The sequence below is a fragment of the Cryptomeria japonica genome, chromosome 7 (assembly GCF_030272615.1).
Source record: "Cryptomeria japonica chromosome 7, Sugi_1.0, whole genome shotgun sequence".
Lineage (NCBI taxonomy): Eukaryota > Viridiplantae > Streptophyta > Pinopsida > Cupressales > Cupressaceae > Cryptomeria > Cryptomeria japonica.
This window is the reverse complement of record NC_081411.1, coordinates 568,681,561-568,699,552: the sequence shown is the minus strand read 5'-3', so window position 1 is coordinate 568,699,552 and position 17,992 is coordinate 568,681,561. Positions and strand designations below refer to the sequence as shown.

The 17,992-nt window shown below is 40.7% G+C and overlaps 1 protein-coding gene across 2 annotated transcripts in view; it reads left to right on the top strand.

The window, feature by feature from the left end:
* The window catches only part of LOC131036323 (uncharacterized), a 253,892-nt gene that overhangs the window by 212,819 nt on the left and 23,081 nt on the right, over window positions 1-17,992 (top strand). For both annotated transcript variants that reach the window (XM_057968171.2, XM_059209411.1), the window contains 5 exons: window positions 12,198-12,306; window positions 12,552-12,594; window positions 12,725-12,905; window positions 13,132-13,202; window positions 13,345-13,438. In XM_057968171.2, the coding sequence (XP_057824154.2) occupies window positions 12,198-12,306; window positions 12,552-12,594; window positions 12,725-12,905; window positions 13,132-13,202; window positions 13,345-13,438 (498 nt within the window). The remainder of the gene's footprint in view (window positions 1-12,197; window positions 12,307-12,551; window positions 12,595-12,724; window positions 12,906-13,131; window positions 13,203-13,344; window positions 13,439-17,992) is intronic.

The following is a 17,992-nucleotide window of genomic DNA, read 5'->3' as shown; positions in this document are numbered from 1 at the left end:
TTGCGAAAAGAATGCCAAATGTATTTTTATGCTCATACCTTTGTTCTAGTTTCCCTTGCCCACCCTAGGACTTTTTCAATTACTAGGAATAATGGTTTTGGCTTGCAAGGGATTTTGTTATAGATTTTGTGGGCATTTGGTGGGCAGTTTAGATACAACTTCTAGGAAATTCGCAAGTCTCATGTCCCATTTTTAATTAATTTATTTTCAGGGATAAGTAGCTCAATTCAAATTAGATGATTTACTTTTTGTAAGGCCTTTAGGGCCAATCTTGTTATGTAACTTGTAAATTTTAAATTGTGGACATAGGTTCTCGTTTAGGATTGGATCGATGGTTTTGAAGAGTTATTTGGATTTGTTTTCCATAACAAATGAGGCGTGGGATTTTGGGTTACAACATATAAAAGTTGTAACATTTCCATTGGGGAAATCGTCTCATCTTATATTAATTTATCTATTGGAGAGCTTTTTATTCAAGTTCATTCTACTTCTGAAAGCAAAGTAAATTGCAGCTAGTGGATGAAAACCCGTTGGTTGCAAGTATCAGAGAACGAAACTGTTTTGTTATATGAGGGTGATCTTATTCAAGGGTTACAAGAGAGGTTCGAGGATTAATGAAATTCAGTTAGTTTGTTTCTGTGTGTTCGCTATAGGGTTTGTCGCTGTTCTATGATATTGTAATGACTTTATTAATTGTCCTATTTGATGTAAAAATCAGATTCATATCATTAAATTAAGTTGCAAGCAGTTCAGGGTGATTTGGTGCAGTTTTGGTGTTGACTAATTACTAGTTTGTGTTGCAATTTTGCTGAGTTATATGGAATTTGTTAAGTTTGATTGATGCAAGTTTTATGTCAATCTACTTGCCCATACATTGGTTAAATTGATGAAATTTGTTTATATTTTTGTTTATGTTAGAAGTAATTACATTTATGTTGAATATCATAATTTCTATGTTACCCTAAGTTTTTGGGACGGGGGGATGGTGTTCTAGGATGGATTTTTTTTTGCCATTTTTTGTGATGAAGGGGATGACTGTATAAAACATAGGGAAATTTTAAAATATATATAAAAATATAAAATATTCATATGATAACTGTTGTCATTTTATGACACCCTTGGTCCATCAATGAGAACCGATCAGAGATACGTCCCATGGACCAGCGCGGCCCCAGTTGATCAAGGAGAGAAGAATCATGAAGTGTGAAGTGTTGCCTTGTCCGGAGGAAGTTCCTCCCTTTGCCTTTTCTTCTTTCCCAGAACTCCGGAGTCCCGAGGTTCAAAGTTCTTTTCTCTTTTCCCTCTCTTTTCCCTTCTCTGGAACCTCGAGGTTCCGAAGTTCTTTGCCCTTGTCTCTTTCCTTCTTCTTTTTCCAGAACTCCGGAACCTCGAGGTTTCGAAGTTCTTTGCCTTAGCCACTTTCTTTCATGCTCCGGAACTCCGCAAACTCCAGGTTCCGAAGTTCCCTTCCTTCCCTTAGCTTTTCTCCAGTTTCTCCGGAACTCCGGAACCTCGAGGTTCCAAAGTTCTTCTCCCTTCCCCTTCCCTTCTTCGGAACTCTGGAACCTCGAGGTTCCGAAGTTCCCTTCTCTAGCTTAGCCCTTCCTTTGGAACTCCAGAACCTCGAGGTTCCGAAGTTCCTTCTTTTCTTCTCCCCTTTCCCGGAACTTCGGAACCTCGAAGTTCCTTTGAGCAGTTCCCTTCCCTTGCCTTTTTTGGAACTCCGGAACCCCGAGGCTTCGAGGTTCCCTCCTAGCCTTTCTTCCTTCTTTTCTTTGGAACTTTGGAACCCGGAGGTTCCGAAGTCCTCTTCCTCACTTCCCCTTGTCCTCTCTAGAACCCCAAGTTTTCGAAGTTCTTTCCCCTTTTGACTTCTCTAGTTCCCCTGAAACTTCGGAACCTCGAGGTTCCGAAGTTCTTGCCTTAGCCTTTTGAAGTTCTCTGTTCCAAAGTTCCGAAGTTCCTTCCCTTGTCTTCCTCACTTCGGGAGTCCGAGCTTCCGAAGTCTCTGGACTTCCTTCTGATCGGCAACACTTCCGGATGGCGTGATTAGCACTCAAGGCTTTAATGCTCCGACAGTTTTGGTGACTTGTGCACTTTCTTTTGTGGAGCCACAAGGGTGCATTAAATGTTTTTGGCAAGATTTCCATCAAGGAGGTACGGGGCCATGCTTGGTGACTTATGTCATGTCTGACTTTGGAAGGTTAGTCAATCCACCTTCTCAGGATTGCTCCTTGTGGGTTTGGCTAGGTTTCTTGCATGTACAAGTCAAGTGCATGCACTTCCTTGCACTTCTAGACTGACATGTAGGGGTCATGATCACCAGTGTAACCCATTTTTCTATATAAAGGCTATGAAGCCTCATTGTAAAGGGTTCTCTCTCTGTTGCCTTGAGCTTTCTTATGCTCTTCTCTTCTCTTAAAGACTTGTAATTTTTTTTGCATTTCTTCAACTGTAAGATTGACTTTTGGCCTTATGATTAATTGAAAATCACCATTCTTGCCTCCTTCTAACCTATGTATGCTGTGTATGCTTTTCTTACCTTCATTATAGGTGTATGTCTTGTGGCTTTTCTCTCCATATATGTTGTGTTAACTTGTTTTTTGAGTGTGACTTGTGGGAATCCTTCTCCCCTCTTGACACTTAGCAAATTCTAAACTCCATACATGCATTTGGGTCACTTATGCAATTGACGTTGTGCATCTCTTGGGTTTTTTAGTTGGTTCCTTGTGCCATTTCGGTAGGGAGAGAAACAATCTTTTCTTGATGCATGACCTCCGTTTATTTCAAGCAATTCTCTTTTCCTTTTACCTCTACAAGTTGTTAGGATAGGCTTAGGAGTAAGTTTTGAAATGTTGGGTTGGTTCAACACCTGCATCGGATTGAAAAGGAAGCCGGCCTTCTTTGGAGATTCAACTTCCTTGTGCAAGGTCCCACACTTCGGGGTTGTTTCCATGTTTCACAAGGTTGCTGAGTTGATAGCTTAGCAAGGGTGCAAGCTTTTGTGATAACAGTTTTTTGCACACCCGGTGGGACCTCATTCAATTCACATGCTAAGGATTTAGTGTTGTTCTTGGTATCTCAGCCTTTAGAGGCAGTCATCTTCAAGCACTTGGCGACTTTGCTCTCAAGACCGGTCTCTCGTACATGATTAGTTCCTCACTTCGGAACCCCAAGTTCCGAAGTCAGTGAAGCCATCTTACCTCCGAACTGCGAAACCCCAGGTTCCAAGGCCCTTAGGCTCAGACACTTGGAACCCCCAAGTTCCTGTTGACGTGTCTGAAATCGCATTGCTGCAAACTCCATACGGCCAACACAGAATAGAATGACCAGCTGAGTATCCTATCCTCTCTTGAGATAAGGAAGTCCCTAATGCCATAACAAGATCCAAGACGAAAGCGGCCACTTACCTAGATCCTCGTACGGAAAAACGAAAGGCACTGGAGGCACGAGCGGAACTGGAGAAGGAGATGTCGACGAACAAGGACGCACACGGGCTTGCAGGTACTTCTCGCTCTGAAGCAGAAACAAATATTATAAACCAACTGCTACAGGTCGAGATACCCATCAAAATTAAGGATCTCCTGGAAAGTGTTCCACACTTGCGGACGACACTTCTACAATCCATACTGATAACCTCAGTCGGCCGACCAACACATGGAAGGGACAACCTTGGCGAGACGGCGGCATACCCATTAGCCCTGATGATCAACAATGGTAGACACCCAGCAGTGGTGGAAATGGGTATACTGGGCTCCATCTTGACCGACACCATTGCCGATGGCGGGTCGGGAGTAAATGTCTTGCCAGAGGAAACATGGAAAAAATTGGGCAAACCTACTCTCTGGCCGTCCACCTTTAATTTATTGGGAGCAGACCAACATGACATCAAGCCGCTTGGCACACTCATGGCGCAACCGGTGACGATCGGAACACAGCCGTTCGTCTTGAACTTTGTGGTCATCCCATTGAAGAAGAAGGGATATGATGCCATCCTTGGCAGAGGCTGGCTGGTGGCGGCAAAAGCAAACCACAATTGGAAAAAGAACACCTTGTCCATGGAAAAGGCCGGCAGAAGATATATCATTGACCTCAAAACCCAACTGGTCAGTGAAGAGTTGGCATCAGAGTCAGAGTCCGACGGGGACGACGGTACGAACGAAGGGAAGGATGGCAGGGAACCAGATGACGAAGGCATCTTAGGAATTCAAGCCTGTTCTGAGGACGAGACAGATTCTTTGAGAGGGCTCTTCCATTGGCAAATGGAAGACTATGAATTATTGTACGGGTGCAATGTGCTGGAGATCAAAGAAGAACCTGACGAGAACGAGTTCTCGCCAGAGTACGGACAACACAAGGAAGGGGATGCCCTTGTGGATGACGCACCAGCGCACCAGTTCGACAAGAGTAAGCCCATAAGGTATGAGGAATCCGCACTTAAAATTACAAACCTTGGAGAAACTTCAGAACAGAAAAATATTCTGGTCGGCGACGACTGGAATCCAGTCTTGAAGACGGCGGCGTTCAAAATTTTCACAGAGTACAAGGATGTGTTCGCCTGGACATATAAAGACCTCAAAGGGGTACCACAAGAACTTTGTGTACACCGGATCCCTTTGGTTCCTGGAGCCGTGCCTATACGGAAGCGGCCATACAGGATGAACAAAAATTATGCCGCTAGGGTAAATGATGAAAATGACTGCATGCTTGAAGCAGGAATCATCTTCAAGGTCCAGACCAGTGAATGGGTATCACCCGTTGTGATATCCTTGAAAAAGGAGGCCGATCAGATAAGAATCTGTGTAGACTTCAGGCATTTGAATGCTGTCACAATTAAAGATCCATTTCCCATACCATTCACAGACACCATCCTCGAGGAAGTAGCGGGCCATGAAATTTATTCATTTATGGATGGATTCTCCAGATATAATCAAATTTCCATTGCAGAGGAGGACAAATTGAAGACCACCTTTGTCGTAGAAGATGGCGTCTATGCATACAACCGGATGCCATTCGGGTTGTGCAACGCGCCAGCTACCTTCCAACGGATAATCCTCCATATTTTCGACAAAATGTCCGTAGGAAACTTCAAAGCATTCTTGGACGACTGGTCCATTTATAGCACGGAAGAGGCACATCTCGCCGCACTTGGCGAATGCATGGAAAGATGCCGACGAGCCCGCCTCGCCATAAATCCCAAGAAATGCAGATTTATGGTGCCTCAAGGCAAGTTACTAGGGCACATCGTCTACAAGGCCGGACTGAAGACTGACCCTGACAAGGTACGGGTCATTGTGGAGATGGAGGCGCCCGACGATGTCACTGGTGTCAAGTCATTTCTTGGACACATTGGGTATTATAGGCGATTTATTAAGAACTTTGCCCAAGTATCATACCCACTTGATATACTGACACGAAGGGGGGAGCCGTACATCTGGGGGACAACCCAAGAAGAGGCTTTCCAGGAGTTAAAGTCACGGTTGGTAGGTGTGCCAATCCTGACATATCTAGATTGGGACAAAGAGTTCCATGTACATGTCGACACATCCAACTTTGCCATAGGGGCCACATTGGCGTAGGTTGGCAGCCACGGGCTGGACCACCCAGTGTATTTTGCAAGCCGACTCTTGTCAAAAGCAGAGAAGAATTACAGCACGACGGAGAGAGAAGCCCTCAGGATGGTATACTCCGTCCAAAAATTCCGACATTACCTATTGGCGACACCATTCACATTTTATGTGGATCACCAGGCGTTGATGTACCTGGTGAACAAGCCAATCATCCAGGGGCGGATTAGCCGATGGCTATTGCTGTTACAAGAATTTACATTCAACATCATTGTCAGACTTGGCAAGAGCCATGTCATCGCCGACCAGCTATCACGGATCAAGTCTGGAGAGTCGACCGAAGGTGTTAATGAGGATTTTCCGGACGCCCATCTCTTCTGCATTGCCGTCCTTCCTACCTGGTACACGAGTGTGGGTGAATACCTGTCAACTTCAAAATTTCCTAAGGAAATGTCGTCAGGCGAAAGACGAAAACTTGTACTAAGAAGCAGAACGTTCCAACTTATAAATGGCCTTCTCTACAAGATGGGACCTGACTAGATCCTATGACGATGCGTCTTGGAAGAGGAAATCCCAGGAGTCCTGAGAGAAGCACATGAAGGGGTCGCAGGAGGACACATGGGACTGGACACGACGGCAAGGAAAGTCTTACTAGCAGGCTTATGGTGGTCGACAGTGCATAATGACGCCAGAGAATGGGTGACAAGTTGTGATACATGTCAACGCGCTGGACGACCGTTAAAGAGGGATTTTATGCCACTCAACCCGTCGAATGCTCAAGAGCTGTTCGAAAGATGGGGGTTAGACTTCATTGGTCCGTTGAAACCAAGCCGAGCCCGACGATGTAGATACATTGTTGTGGCGACCGAATAGTTGACCAAATGGGTCGAAGCGAGGGCCTTGGCAGACAACTCCGCCGTTAATACGGCGAGATTCATTTATGAACAGATTATCACCCGGTATGGAATACCTATACAGTTGACAAGTGATAGAGGAGGGCACTTCATAAACCACATTATCCGGCTGTTGACAACCGAATTCAAAATTTTCCATTCTCTATCAAGTCCGTACTATTCTCGAGCAAACGACCAGGCTGAGGCGACCAACAAAATCATGGTGTCAGTAATTTATAAGTCCTGCGGGGTTGAGAAGGAAGACTGGGAGGAGCGTCTACCGTCGGTACTTTGGGCGTACCGAACAACTTACAAGGTAACCACTGGGCAGACACCATTCCAATTAATGTACGGCCAGGAGGCTGTGGTGCCAGTGGAATTCATGGTGCCAAGTCTCAGAATTGCCATTGACAATAGGTTTGGCAACATGGAAAGCCTCCGGGAGAGACTATACGCCCTGAATAAGTTGGATGAAAGATGAACGATGGCACAGTGGGCGACGGAGACAGCTCAGCAATGACAGAAAGCCTAACACGACAAACATTTAAAAAGGATGCAGTTCACCCCGGGGCAATTGGTATTGAAGTTTAATGGTCAAAATGAAATTAAGCCAGGCAAGTTCAGGGTAAAATGGCTAGGTCCCTTTAAGATTCGTGAAGTTGGCGCGAACGGAGCCATCAAGCTGTGGACGATGGACGGGATGGAGGTGCTTGATGCTGTAAATGGCTCCAAGTTGAAAATCTATCACCAACGGAGGCAAGAGACGAGGTCCGCCCAGGCGGACAGGTAAGTGCGGTCGTATGGAAATGACCGTACGGTAGGTTCGTATGACCCCGTACGGTGCTGTAGGAATTTTTTTTAAAAAAAATTCCGTACCGTCGTACGGAAAAGGCCGTACAGACGTACGGAATTGAATTAAAAAAAAAAAGAAAAAAGGGATGTACAGAAAAAAGTTAAAGTTATTTTTTTGTCATTAAGTGTTTTATATGGCATGAATACTCAGGAAATTGCCAAGTTAGAAAATTGTCGGGTGATAGCCGTACAATCAAATCAGCCGTACCACATTAGCAAGGCAAATTCGTACAAAACGAAAGACAATTAAGGCTCAAAACAGTTACAAATCGAACCCCAGACAAGGAATTTTTATTTTATTTTGATTAATGGCGACTGAACCTAGGGGATTGAAAAAGCTAGACTGGAGGAAGAAATTGCAAGAAAGAGAAGAGCAAACCAAGAAGGAAGCCAGAAAGAAACCTGCTGTAGCAATGGGCGACCAAGACAAGGGCAAAGCAATTGCACAGGATGCAGGAAACGAAAGAGTTACGCAGGTCACCGTAGATACAATTCTATTCGAGGGTTTGGCTGGAACGGTGTGCAGGCAATGGTGGGAAAATGCCACGAGCCCGTCAGATATTGAGGTAAAAATTGAATTAACAAAAGCTAGGGTCCATGATGCTATTCAGATGCCCATTTTTAATATTAAGGAATTCGAACCCTGCCTACGACAAATGATTAAAACATATGATCCTGAACTTCGCACATCGTCATTCAATTTCCGGCACACTGACATCATTGTTTCATTTAACTCTGATAATTTTGAGAGAGTATTTGGCATTCCTGACAAGGGTAAAAAGATTGACAAAAAGGTAACAAAGTTGTCCGAGGAAAGGAGAACCCAGCTATTAAAAGAAATGTGTAGGGACAACTTGATTACAGAAGAATGGAGTCGCATCCTGGATCCGAAGGGAAGAGGTCTGAAGAAGACATTTTTAAAATCTGGCATATGGCAATGTTTACTTGACGTAGTACAGAGCAGGCTGACTGGCGCCAGCAGAGCGTCGGACGCGGCTGTACCTATGATCGCATTGATGGCAGGACTCAGAAAGGGCATGGTGTATGATTGGGCCAGTCTACTGTCAGACAGAGCCCACGACTGTATGATGCTGAAACATAAAGTATTTTATATGTCACATCACGCTATCGGATTATTTTTAGATTCCGTGCGGGTACAGGTGCCACCACACCGTAGAGGATGGCAGTCGCGGGATAGCATCGACTCCCTTAAGCCAGCTATATTTTATTGGTCAGAGTTGGATATTTTGACTACCGTCGAGGGACAGACTAGCAGGAAGAGGAGGAGACAGGTCCACGTAGTGGTGTCGGCCAATGACACGGATTCAGGATGACATGGCACTAGGGAGGAGGAAAGTGAGGGGTCGGATGATTCAGAGGAAGATAGCACCTTCAGGCTTTCACAGACCAAGCAGCCAGTACCGCCACAAGAGACCCCCACCACTCAGACAGTATCGTTGGCAAGTGTACCGAGGGGGCATTGTGGAATGCCTGGAAGGGGAGCTGGCAGGACCGGCCAAGTGGTATTTACTCCAGCATTCCTGACTGTTGGAGGAGAGGGAGGACCATTGGCATCATCTGGAGTCACAGTGGGTACCATCTCTACCATCCCCATACCTGGGTTTGGTCAGATGCATCCTCGGCCTCCACCAGTCCAGCCATCGCCAGTCACAGCCAAGATGACGACACCAGCGAGTGCACCAGTACGCATGCTCGTCATCCTGACGGAACCTAGGACAGAGGAGGCCAAGAGGACGGTCGAGGAGAGGCCGACGGGGGACGATGTCGATTCATGGCTAGACAGATATGCGGCTCTACCTTCATCCCCACGCAGGCAGGCACCACCCACACCTTCCTACCCTTGTATTCCTTCACCTCCAGGGGTTATCGACTTGGACAGTGGCACTAGAAAGCAGGGCGATAGAAAGATACCGTTGGTGGAGGAGGGGGCGGTATCACCTCAACAGCAGCATCAGGTTGGACGGATTGGAGAGGGGAGACCTACTACCATGGTGCAGTTCTTAGCCAGGATGGAGGAGGAGGTTCAGTTACTGGTTGCCTCAACAGTAGAGGAGTCTGTCGGACAGCTCACTTTGCGGAGACTCCTTGCGTTTGCTACATCTGGAGTAGCAGTGGCATTTCAGCAGTGTTTTGAGCAGCATGGATGGCCGATGCTTGATCTTCCAGAGATGCAAGTAGAGTGGCAGAGCCAAGAGGTGGCCGGAGGGAGTCAGACACAGTCTGTGGTCAGACGGATTGAGCAGGCTGTACGAGATAGGTATCTCGAGCTTCGAGAGACTCAGCTCAGGGCGGATAAGGCTTAGGAGGAGTTGGCCACTCGCATCCCTGCATTGGAGACAGAGTTAGAGCAGCAGCGCACCCATGCTAGGAGTACAAATGAGATCCTTGTCACCGTGAGAGGAGAATTGAGTGTCGTGAAGGCAGAATTGGCAGTGCAGTCAAATGAGAGAGCCTCAGCAGAATCGAGAGTTGCTACCCTGGCAGCCGAGTTGGAGGCGAAGCATCAGGAATTGATGGAGGCAGTGTTTCGAGTGAGGAGTTCCCGGGAGCGGCAGTTGCAGGCTGAGCAGGACCTCCGATACCAGACCGACCAGGTGGTAAAGCTTCGAGAGTAGTTGGCATTAGCAGCCCCAGCCCCTCCACCATCAGGGACCAGAAATTTATGTCTCCTACCAGAAAACTTAACGGAAAACACATTATAAGGCAAAACGGGAAAGCAAATAATTAATAAATCAAATAAGCTTGCATAATGTTTCATGCTGATATTTTGGATGATACAAAAATCCATGAAAAGTTATAGTGCTCAAATCTACTGACAGTGTTTACTTTTTGAGAGGGACAAACAATTGTATATCTGATTAACTATTCTTGTTTTCAAAGTTTTGTCATGATATTTTTGGGAAATTATTAATTTATATAAAAAGAAAAAATGGCATCTCCAAGTACCCCTATCTCCTATTTTTGAAAATTAGTCATACCAGTACTGGTACCAGTCTTGAGTGTCTGCAATTACCTCCGTCTCTTGGCGAATATGGTATTTTCTGTTCATCTTGGCATAGTCCAGCATTATTGCATTAGGCAATCTGGTCTGCATTGGAGGTCACATTATGATACAGGTGGAGACACACAACTGAGGACTGAAATTGCAAGGAACCTGAAGAGTTTGATAGTCATTCTGAGGTTGGAAGATCAGTATCCTGCTTTGTTGTTGTCTAGCAGGTATTGTTCCAGCAGTGATATGGAGAAAGTGCTGCTGTGCATGGAAGACCAAGGTTGCATTCTACAGGGGTAGATTATAATCTAAGTAGGTCTGGCATAGGTAGGAACCCAAACTAGAATGTTTGCTGGGTGAATTGAACAATAAACTTATGTATTCAAGATTGTATCATTTTGTTTAGAAGACCTGAAATATGACATTTGAATTGATGAAATTACAATAAGGGTTTCTGAATTATTTCATTGATGTAATTAAAAAAATGAATTTGAATTTATATAGTTTCTTTCGGATAATACCTTTTCAAATCTGTTTGCAATTAAAATTAAAAAATTTCCTATGTTACCCCGAGTTTCCGAGACAGGGACGGCGGAACGCATTTCCGGGACAGCAAATTTTTTTGCCAAATTTGGGGACGGCAAAGGGGATGGCTATATAAAATATAGGGAAAAATTTAAAATATATAGGAAAATTCTAAATGTTCATATGAAAACATGTATAAAGCATCCATATATATGTTATATTCATATGAAAACATGGATATAGCATGTGTATGAGATACTATGAAAACATTTTAGAATGTAAATTCTGAACATACAACATTGTAAATACTCAATATGCAATTATGCATTCATAATTCATAATTTCAATTCATTCACATTGTCAATATGCATATCATAATAGATATTAAAGAAATAACATACAAAATGTCAAAATGCCCAAAGGCTACACTGCTGCCATATAGTGTCATTGTCAATTACGACATGAAAATCAAAATAGTACTAATGAATTAATATTTTATTATTTTGATTTCCTATTTATAATTTATTATTTATTAATTTTTAATTTTTAAATGTTTATCATTAATTTAACAATTTAATATTTTCTATTTATAATATGAATTTATTTTAAACGTTTGATATGAATTAAATTTTAATAAATTTAAAATTTAATTAATGTTGCCTTTTAATTTTTTTAATAACAATTTGAATTAATAGGGGCCCATACTAGAAAATAAAAAATAAAAAATTGAAAATACGACATTTTTTATTTTTTAAATATTTTTAATAGTCTTAGATGTGGGGGACGTCTCGCCGTCCCTGGGACGTACGGACGTCCCCCCTAGCTAGGGCAGACATCCCCGAATGTCCCCTCTAAATTCTTGGCAATTTGGGGATAGGGGGAAACATCCCGTGGCCGCCTCCAAGTCCCCGAAACATCCCCAGGATTGGGACGGGGGTTTTCAGGCCGGGGACGCATCCCCGGGTTACATAGAATTTTTCTTAAGCTGGTATCTTTCAATCTTGTCAGTGATGTTAACAAGTTTAGGGCCCCTTGAGGCTACGTACCCTCAGAAAAATAAAATATAATTAAGAAATGGAATGAAAATACTAACCATATTTTGGTAATGTTCTTGGTGCAATCTTTTTGAGGTGTTAGACTTATGCCATACTGATACTATAAATTGTAGCATTGTTGGAGTTTGAGCATGTTTATGAGTTTGAATGTTGAACCAATAGAGAAATTGAGCTTTTTATATCTGTTGTTCGAAATCTATTATGTAACATTTCATATGATAGATGTGAGGAAAAATATTTTCTAATGGGATAGTAGAGAACCATTGATCATTTAATGTTTTAACTCTTGCAGACAAAAAAAATACTAGAGAAGCATTACGATACGCTTCCAGTACATGGCCTGGGTAAACATCATTCTGCAAACTGGTGGAAGGCACTTGGAGACCAGTTAATTGGTCTTGGTATTTGCAGTTGCCTCTGTTTAATTTTGAAAATTTTACTTAATCATTAACTGCTTTGACAGGTCTTGACATTTCTAAGATCTTTCATTCTCATCTAAGAAAACATATTGGTAATATATGATGCCAAAGAATAACATACTACTTGAAAGCATCTTACTGACTGAGATTTTTGGTTTTGGGTAGATATTTGATACATATAGATCACCTTCACGTTCCATTTCCTGATGGTTTCTAGTGTGGTGCAGGTTACTTAACTGAGAAACTGAATGATGTATTCAGGATTGTTAGGTCTGATTTACTTCTAGAAATAGAACTTCCTTCTGTCATCATTTGAAAATATCGTTGGTGATAAATTGTTCATTTGGTTCTAAGATTGGTTTTTTTCATTCTGAGTATTTGGTTATTGTGTTCTTATCAGTGTTAGCCATCAAGGTCAAGGTTTTCTTCGGTTGGCTAGTAATGTGACTCAGCCCCCACTTATATTACCAGTTTCGCATGAGATGCTTTTTGAGGAAAGTCAAAAGAGTGGATTTAAAATAAAGAAAATAGATGGTGAGCTGGAGAGTTTATCTACCTTTGAAGGTCAACAGTTTTCAGAGGTTAGGCTTTAACAAGAAAGAATTCCCCTAAGAATTAATAGTCTTGCAGAATGTGTTCTTTCAATTCTTACTGTGTGTGATACTGGATTTGCATTAACTTATGTTCTTAACTTTTCCAAAATTTTGGCTGTGAAATCAAATTCTTTTCTTTATATGTAAATCATTTGCCAAGGTTAATATTCATGGAGAATAAATTGTTTTTGACAATTATGCATGTTACTTCCAGACGGAAGTGAAACTTTACAATCTTCTTTTAGGATTCAGGGCTGAGCTTGCACGAAGTGAATCTACAGCTCCGTAAGTGGTTTGATGCTAGAATATTGTTGATGTCTTGACTATATTCTTTTAGGTATTGGAAAAATTCTAGTTAAGGATTTTCCATATATTCCACCATGAGTAATCTCTAAGACATTTAACTCTTCTTTTGTTTTTCCTCCAGATATGCAATTTGTAGTGAACAGACGCTCCAAAAATTATCAAAGCTTCGACCGTCTACTAAAGCTAGGCTGGGTAACATTGATGGTGTTAATCAGGTGAAAACATATGGTACTTTTGTTTCAAAGGAAATATGATCTGTCAGATACATTATTATTTAAAATTGTTGGGCTCCTTACATCATCAGATAAAAAGATTCTTAGCTTGAAGGTTTGAAACATTGTTCCAGTGTGCTTAGCATGGATATGATATTGATCACTAACCCATTCAATTTAGCAAATAGACCAATTGCTTGGTGCATACCAGCATCAGTTGTGGGTGAATACTTTTGATTTGGTTGCAAATTAAATTTGAATTAGTATATTTAGTAGCAAGAATTGCATTCATTGCCTTTCTTGGTGCCATGTATAAGGCAAAAACCAATCACTTGCAGTTGTCCCGATCTGTTAAAATTCCACTGAGTCAATGTCAAATTTCTTTCAACAAGTCTAATGAAAAAGGAATTTAAGGCAGAATGAGGGAATGAATTGCCAATAAAAAGTGAGAACTGATATCCAATAAATATTTTTTGAGATTTTTTTGCCATATTTGACAACTGCTGTGTTCATTTAGTATTTAGTAAGGGGCACACAAAAAGATATTTCTTAATTTTCATGGAATTTGTAATGTAAGTTCTAATGCTATCTGACATTCACTAAGCATGTAACACTCATATAAATGCCCATTCATTGTACGTATTTTGATATCAATTACGTGTGTAATGCTAAGTTACCAGTTCGGGTTCAGTGGTTTGGTTTGCAGGTTCAGCCAAAATGTTTTTGGGGGTTGGTTTCATTTTGGGTTCGTTGATACAAAAACATATAGAAATAAAAAATACATACAAATTTGAAGCAGCAATTAATTTCAAAATACACCACCTTATTAATGGTCAAATAAAATAGCAAAATAAACCACCATATAAATAGTCAAATATTAGTCAAACTCGAATGTCATGATATACATTAAACTTCAGAGTTAAAAAATAATATTGTCAAGTGTCTACAATCAGCCACCATTGATCAAATATCACATGGGTCATAAAAAATATCATCATCGCTATCCATATTAGATGACTATCTTCTTGTAGATCGTTTGACTTGGATTTACTTGACATGACAATCATTTATGATTATGAGCTCTATAGGTTGTTGTCTCAATAGACTATAAATGACATTTTATAGATAACAACTTTATGACTATCATATCCATGGCTCTTCATAGAACACTGCGATACATGGGATACTCTTCGTAGAACACTATGATCTTTGTTTCAATACCATTGTCTGTTGAAAATTACTATCACTCTCATGATGCCTTCCCTGTACACTGTCTTTGTTCGGTGTTGTATCACAAGGTCTTTGCACATATTCAGACTGCTACTTTTTGAGTTTATAGGACCTTGAAGAGTGTCAAGAATTAGGGTAAGGCTAAAGGAATCCTTAAAGTAATGAATTGGCCCTAAGGTTTTAACATGGTTCTAATACAGATTCCCTTAATGGTCATCGTTCTAACTACCAAGAGAAATAACAGAGAAGGTTGCCCCCTTCTCAGAACACGCTGCAATAGAAGACAAGACCCTGCCACTAACTCTGCCACTTGAGATGAGTCTGCCACCAACCCTCCTAGAAACTGCAGAACTGCCCCTCCCTGTAACCAGAGACACACCAAGAACAGCTGTCATGATTTTGAGGAAAAAATCGGCAAACCCTCCAAACTATTGCAGATGAGCAAGATGCCTGAAAATAGACTGCAAATAAGAGACCAGTGCAGATGTTCGCACAACAACTCCAGGTGCGACGAAAAACAAACTGCAGCAAAGTACAATTTTTGAGGAAAAAATCATAAACCCTCATGATTTTTTTTTTTTTTACAGGGACAAAATATTTAAAAAACCCACAGATAATATTTAAGGACAAAATTATTAAAACCCACAGATTTTTTTAAGGGAAAAAATATTAAAACCCATCAGAATTTCTTTTTTAGGTTAAAAAATATAAAAAACCGAAACAAACATCAATGCCCATAAGCCATCTTCACACTTTTCAAGGCACGAAAAACGAGGTACTAAAAAGATGCTAAGTGCACAAAACCTTATTGCCTTCCAACATCAAGTTGGTCAATGACGCCATCTTGCATGTTTCCCAATGCACAGAAAATAAAAAACTAAGAAGGCGTTGGCACGGAATTCAAAAAATTTGAATCCCAATGCAGAAACAAAGGTAGATGCAGGTACAGACTTCAAACAATGAAGTACAGCGGGCACGAATTTCAAGAAAAAAAATTCCGGCTGACCCAAAAAAATCCAAAGACAACCTAGAAATCCTTGCGAAAAACCCAAAAAGAATTTGCTGTCGGAATTTGGATCCGCTGGCTCGAAAATCGAGGCCCCCAGAAAATTCTAATGACAACCCAGTTGAGATCTCAAAAAACCCACCACGAATCTGTGCTCAGAAAAAAAATTTCGGCGGAATCTAGAGGGTCAAAACCCTAGCCGAAAATGCAGATTTCCGTCCAAAAATGGCAGAAAAAAATCTGCAAGCGGGAAAAAAACGCGTCGCGTGGTTGCGCGAAAATGCTGGAGAGACGGGTCGTGGGAGAAGGCAGAAAATAGCGAGAAAACCCTAGTAGTTGCAGCCAAAACGAACTGCTAAAGTATCAATTTCGAATAAACAAAGAAATTTTTCAAAAACAACTGTTAAAAATTCATGACGAATTTTTAATTGAAAAATTATTTCAATAATAACCAAGGCTCTGATACCATAATACAGATGCAAAAGCATATGGATTTCAAAGAATCGATGTTGTTCAATTAATCAAGGAGACAAAGCTCCTTTAAATAGAGTTACAAAGACGATGTTTCTAAAAGAAACAATTGTTAACTAGAGGCGAAATTAGGAACAACTTAAATGACCATTAATAACACAAAGAGACATATATTATTCTAATAGGTTCTAACCCTTGTTCACTATTATCTACAGATCACTGCTCCAACACATTTCATAGAGTGCTAAAGGCAATCATTTGATACTCTTGAAGACACAATCCACTGTCCTTAACAATGATAAACATGATTCATGAATTGTTATAAATTTGATACCATTAGAGATTGAGAATTGAATATGCAAGGGTTTATGATTTATATTAGACTTTCCATTTTCTTTCTAGCATAGCAACCCAGTGATTACTCCTTGTGGGTACACCCCTTGCATACCCATAGCACACCTGGTGCGTCTGAGGTGTATCTATACCCAGGTGAACCAGGTTTGGATGTGTAGGCAGAAATACACAAACCCTGCAACTTAGAATAAAAGAAATATTAATCCTGAAAGCTAATTAATGCTTTAAAAGAGAAAAGGTTAATGTTCAAAAATAAATAAAACAAATAATTTTTAATTACTTTTTAGGGTTGATAGGAAAAACCACAAAAAGAAAAACTTGGAGAAAAAGTATTTCATTCCATGCTTGTCAATTTTCATAAATCCTCATTTGCAGAGCTTTGACAGTTTGCTCAATTCTCCAAAGGACGAAATCCCTACTGGCGAACAGACTTGTGAACTAAAATCAATGTAGCTAAACGAGTGATTTCACCCAAAAGTCACCATTTTGTTGAACATAGAAAAGTTTATATTCTTTTATTCAGGAGATTTTGGAATATACATGAGGTTACAGGTTGGTTATAGTTTCCAGAATTTCTATAATAAAATAATTCTAGAATTGACTGAAACCTTTAATTATTTATTTGAACCAGCCCAATTTTGGCCATACCATTATATTTGAAGGATGTGGTTTCCTTTTTATAAATCAGAGAGCACTCAATAACTATCGTTGGAAATTAGGAGAGTCAGCAATACTTGTCTCAAATTGGAAAAAATAACAAATAAAATAAATAAAAAAACTAATTGTCATCCTCAAGGGAGTCAAGCAACATATCAAGGATCTGCATGGAGGATTTGAATAAGTGATGTGTTATTGGTGTCAATTCCAACTAACTGGACACAAGGATTTCCCATCACTAGTTGAAGAGGAGGCATGAGTACAAAAGGGGCTGATTCACTCTTGTTGGGCCCTGCTACAAACCGTTGCCATCTTTTGACTTTAATAGACTTCTAGAGGGTTTATGTGAGGACATGATATATTTAGTCAAATCCTGTTTAAGGTTTTTCTTGTTTTTAATGAGTCATTTTAGACAATTTTGTATTTTGTGCCTTCTTGGATTGCAAATGAGCTGTATTTTAGTATATAGGAACTTCAGTATGTTTTTTAATTTATCTTGAATAAATCATATGCAGAGTATTGTAAACACATAGAAATAAGTGTTAATTGTTTTATGCACATAGATTATTGGCTAATACTAGTTTAATGTATACTTGCTGCTGAAAATGTTGTTTAACATTCCATATGTGATTTTGCAATATGTCATGTTTTATATATAGCAATATAATATACAAATGTTTTATTTAAGTTGAGACCTTTTCACAGTATAACATGTGTAAATTCAGTTAAAACCCTAAATAATGAGACCTTTTGTATATTTGATTAATGACATTACTTGATGTGGCTAGCATTAAATGATGTCAAATTCTCACTAATATTACTGCTGATGTTAAATTCAC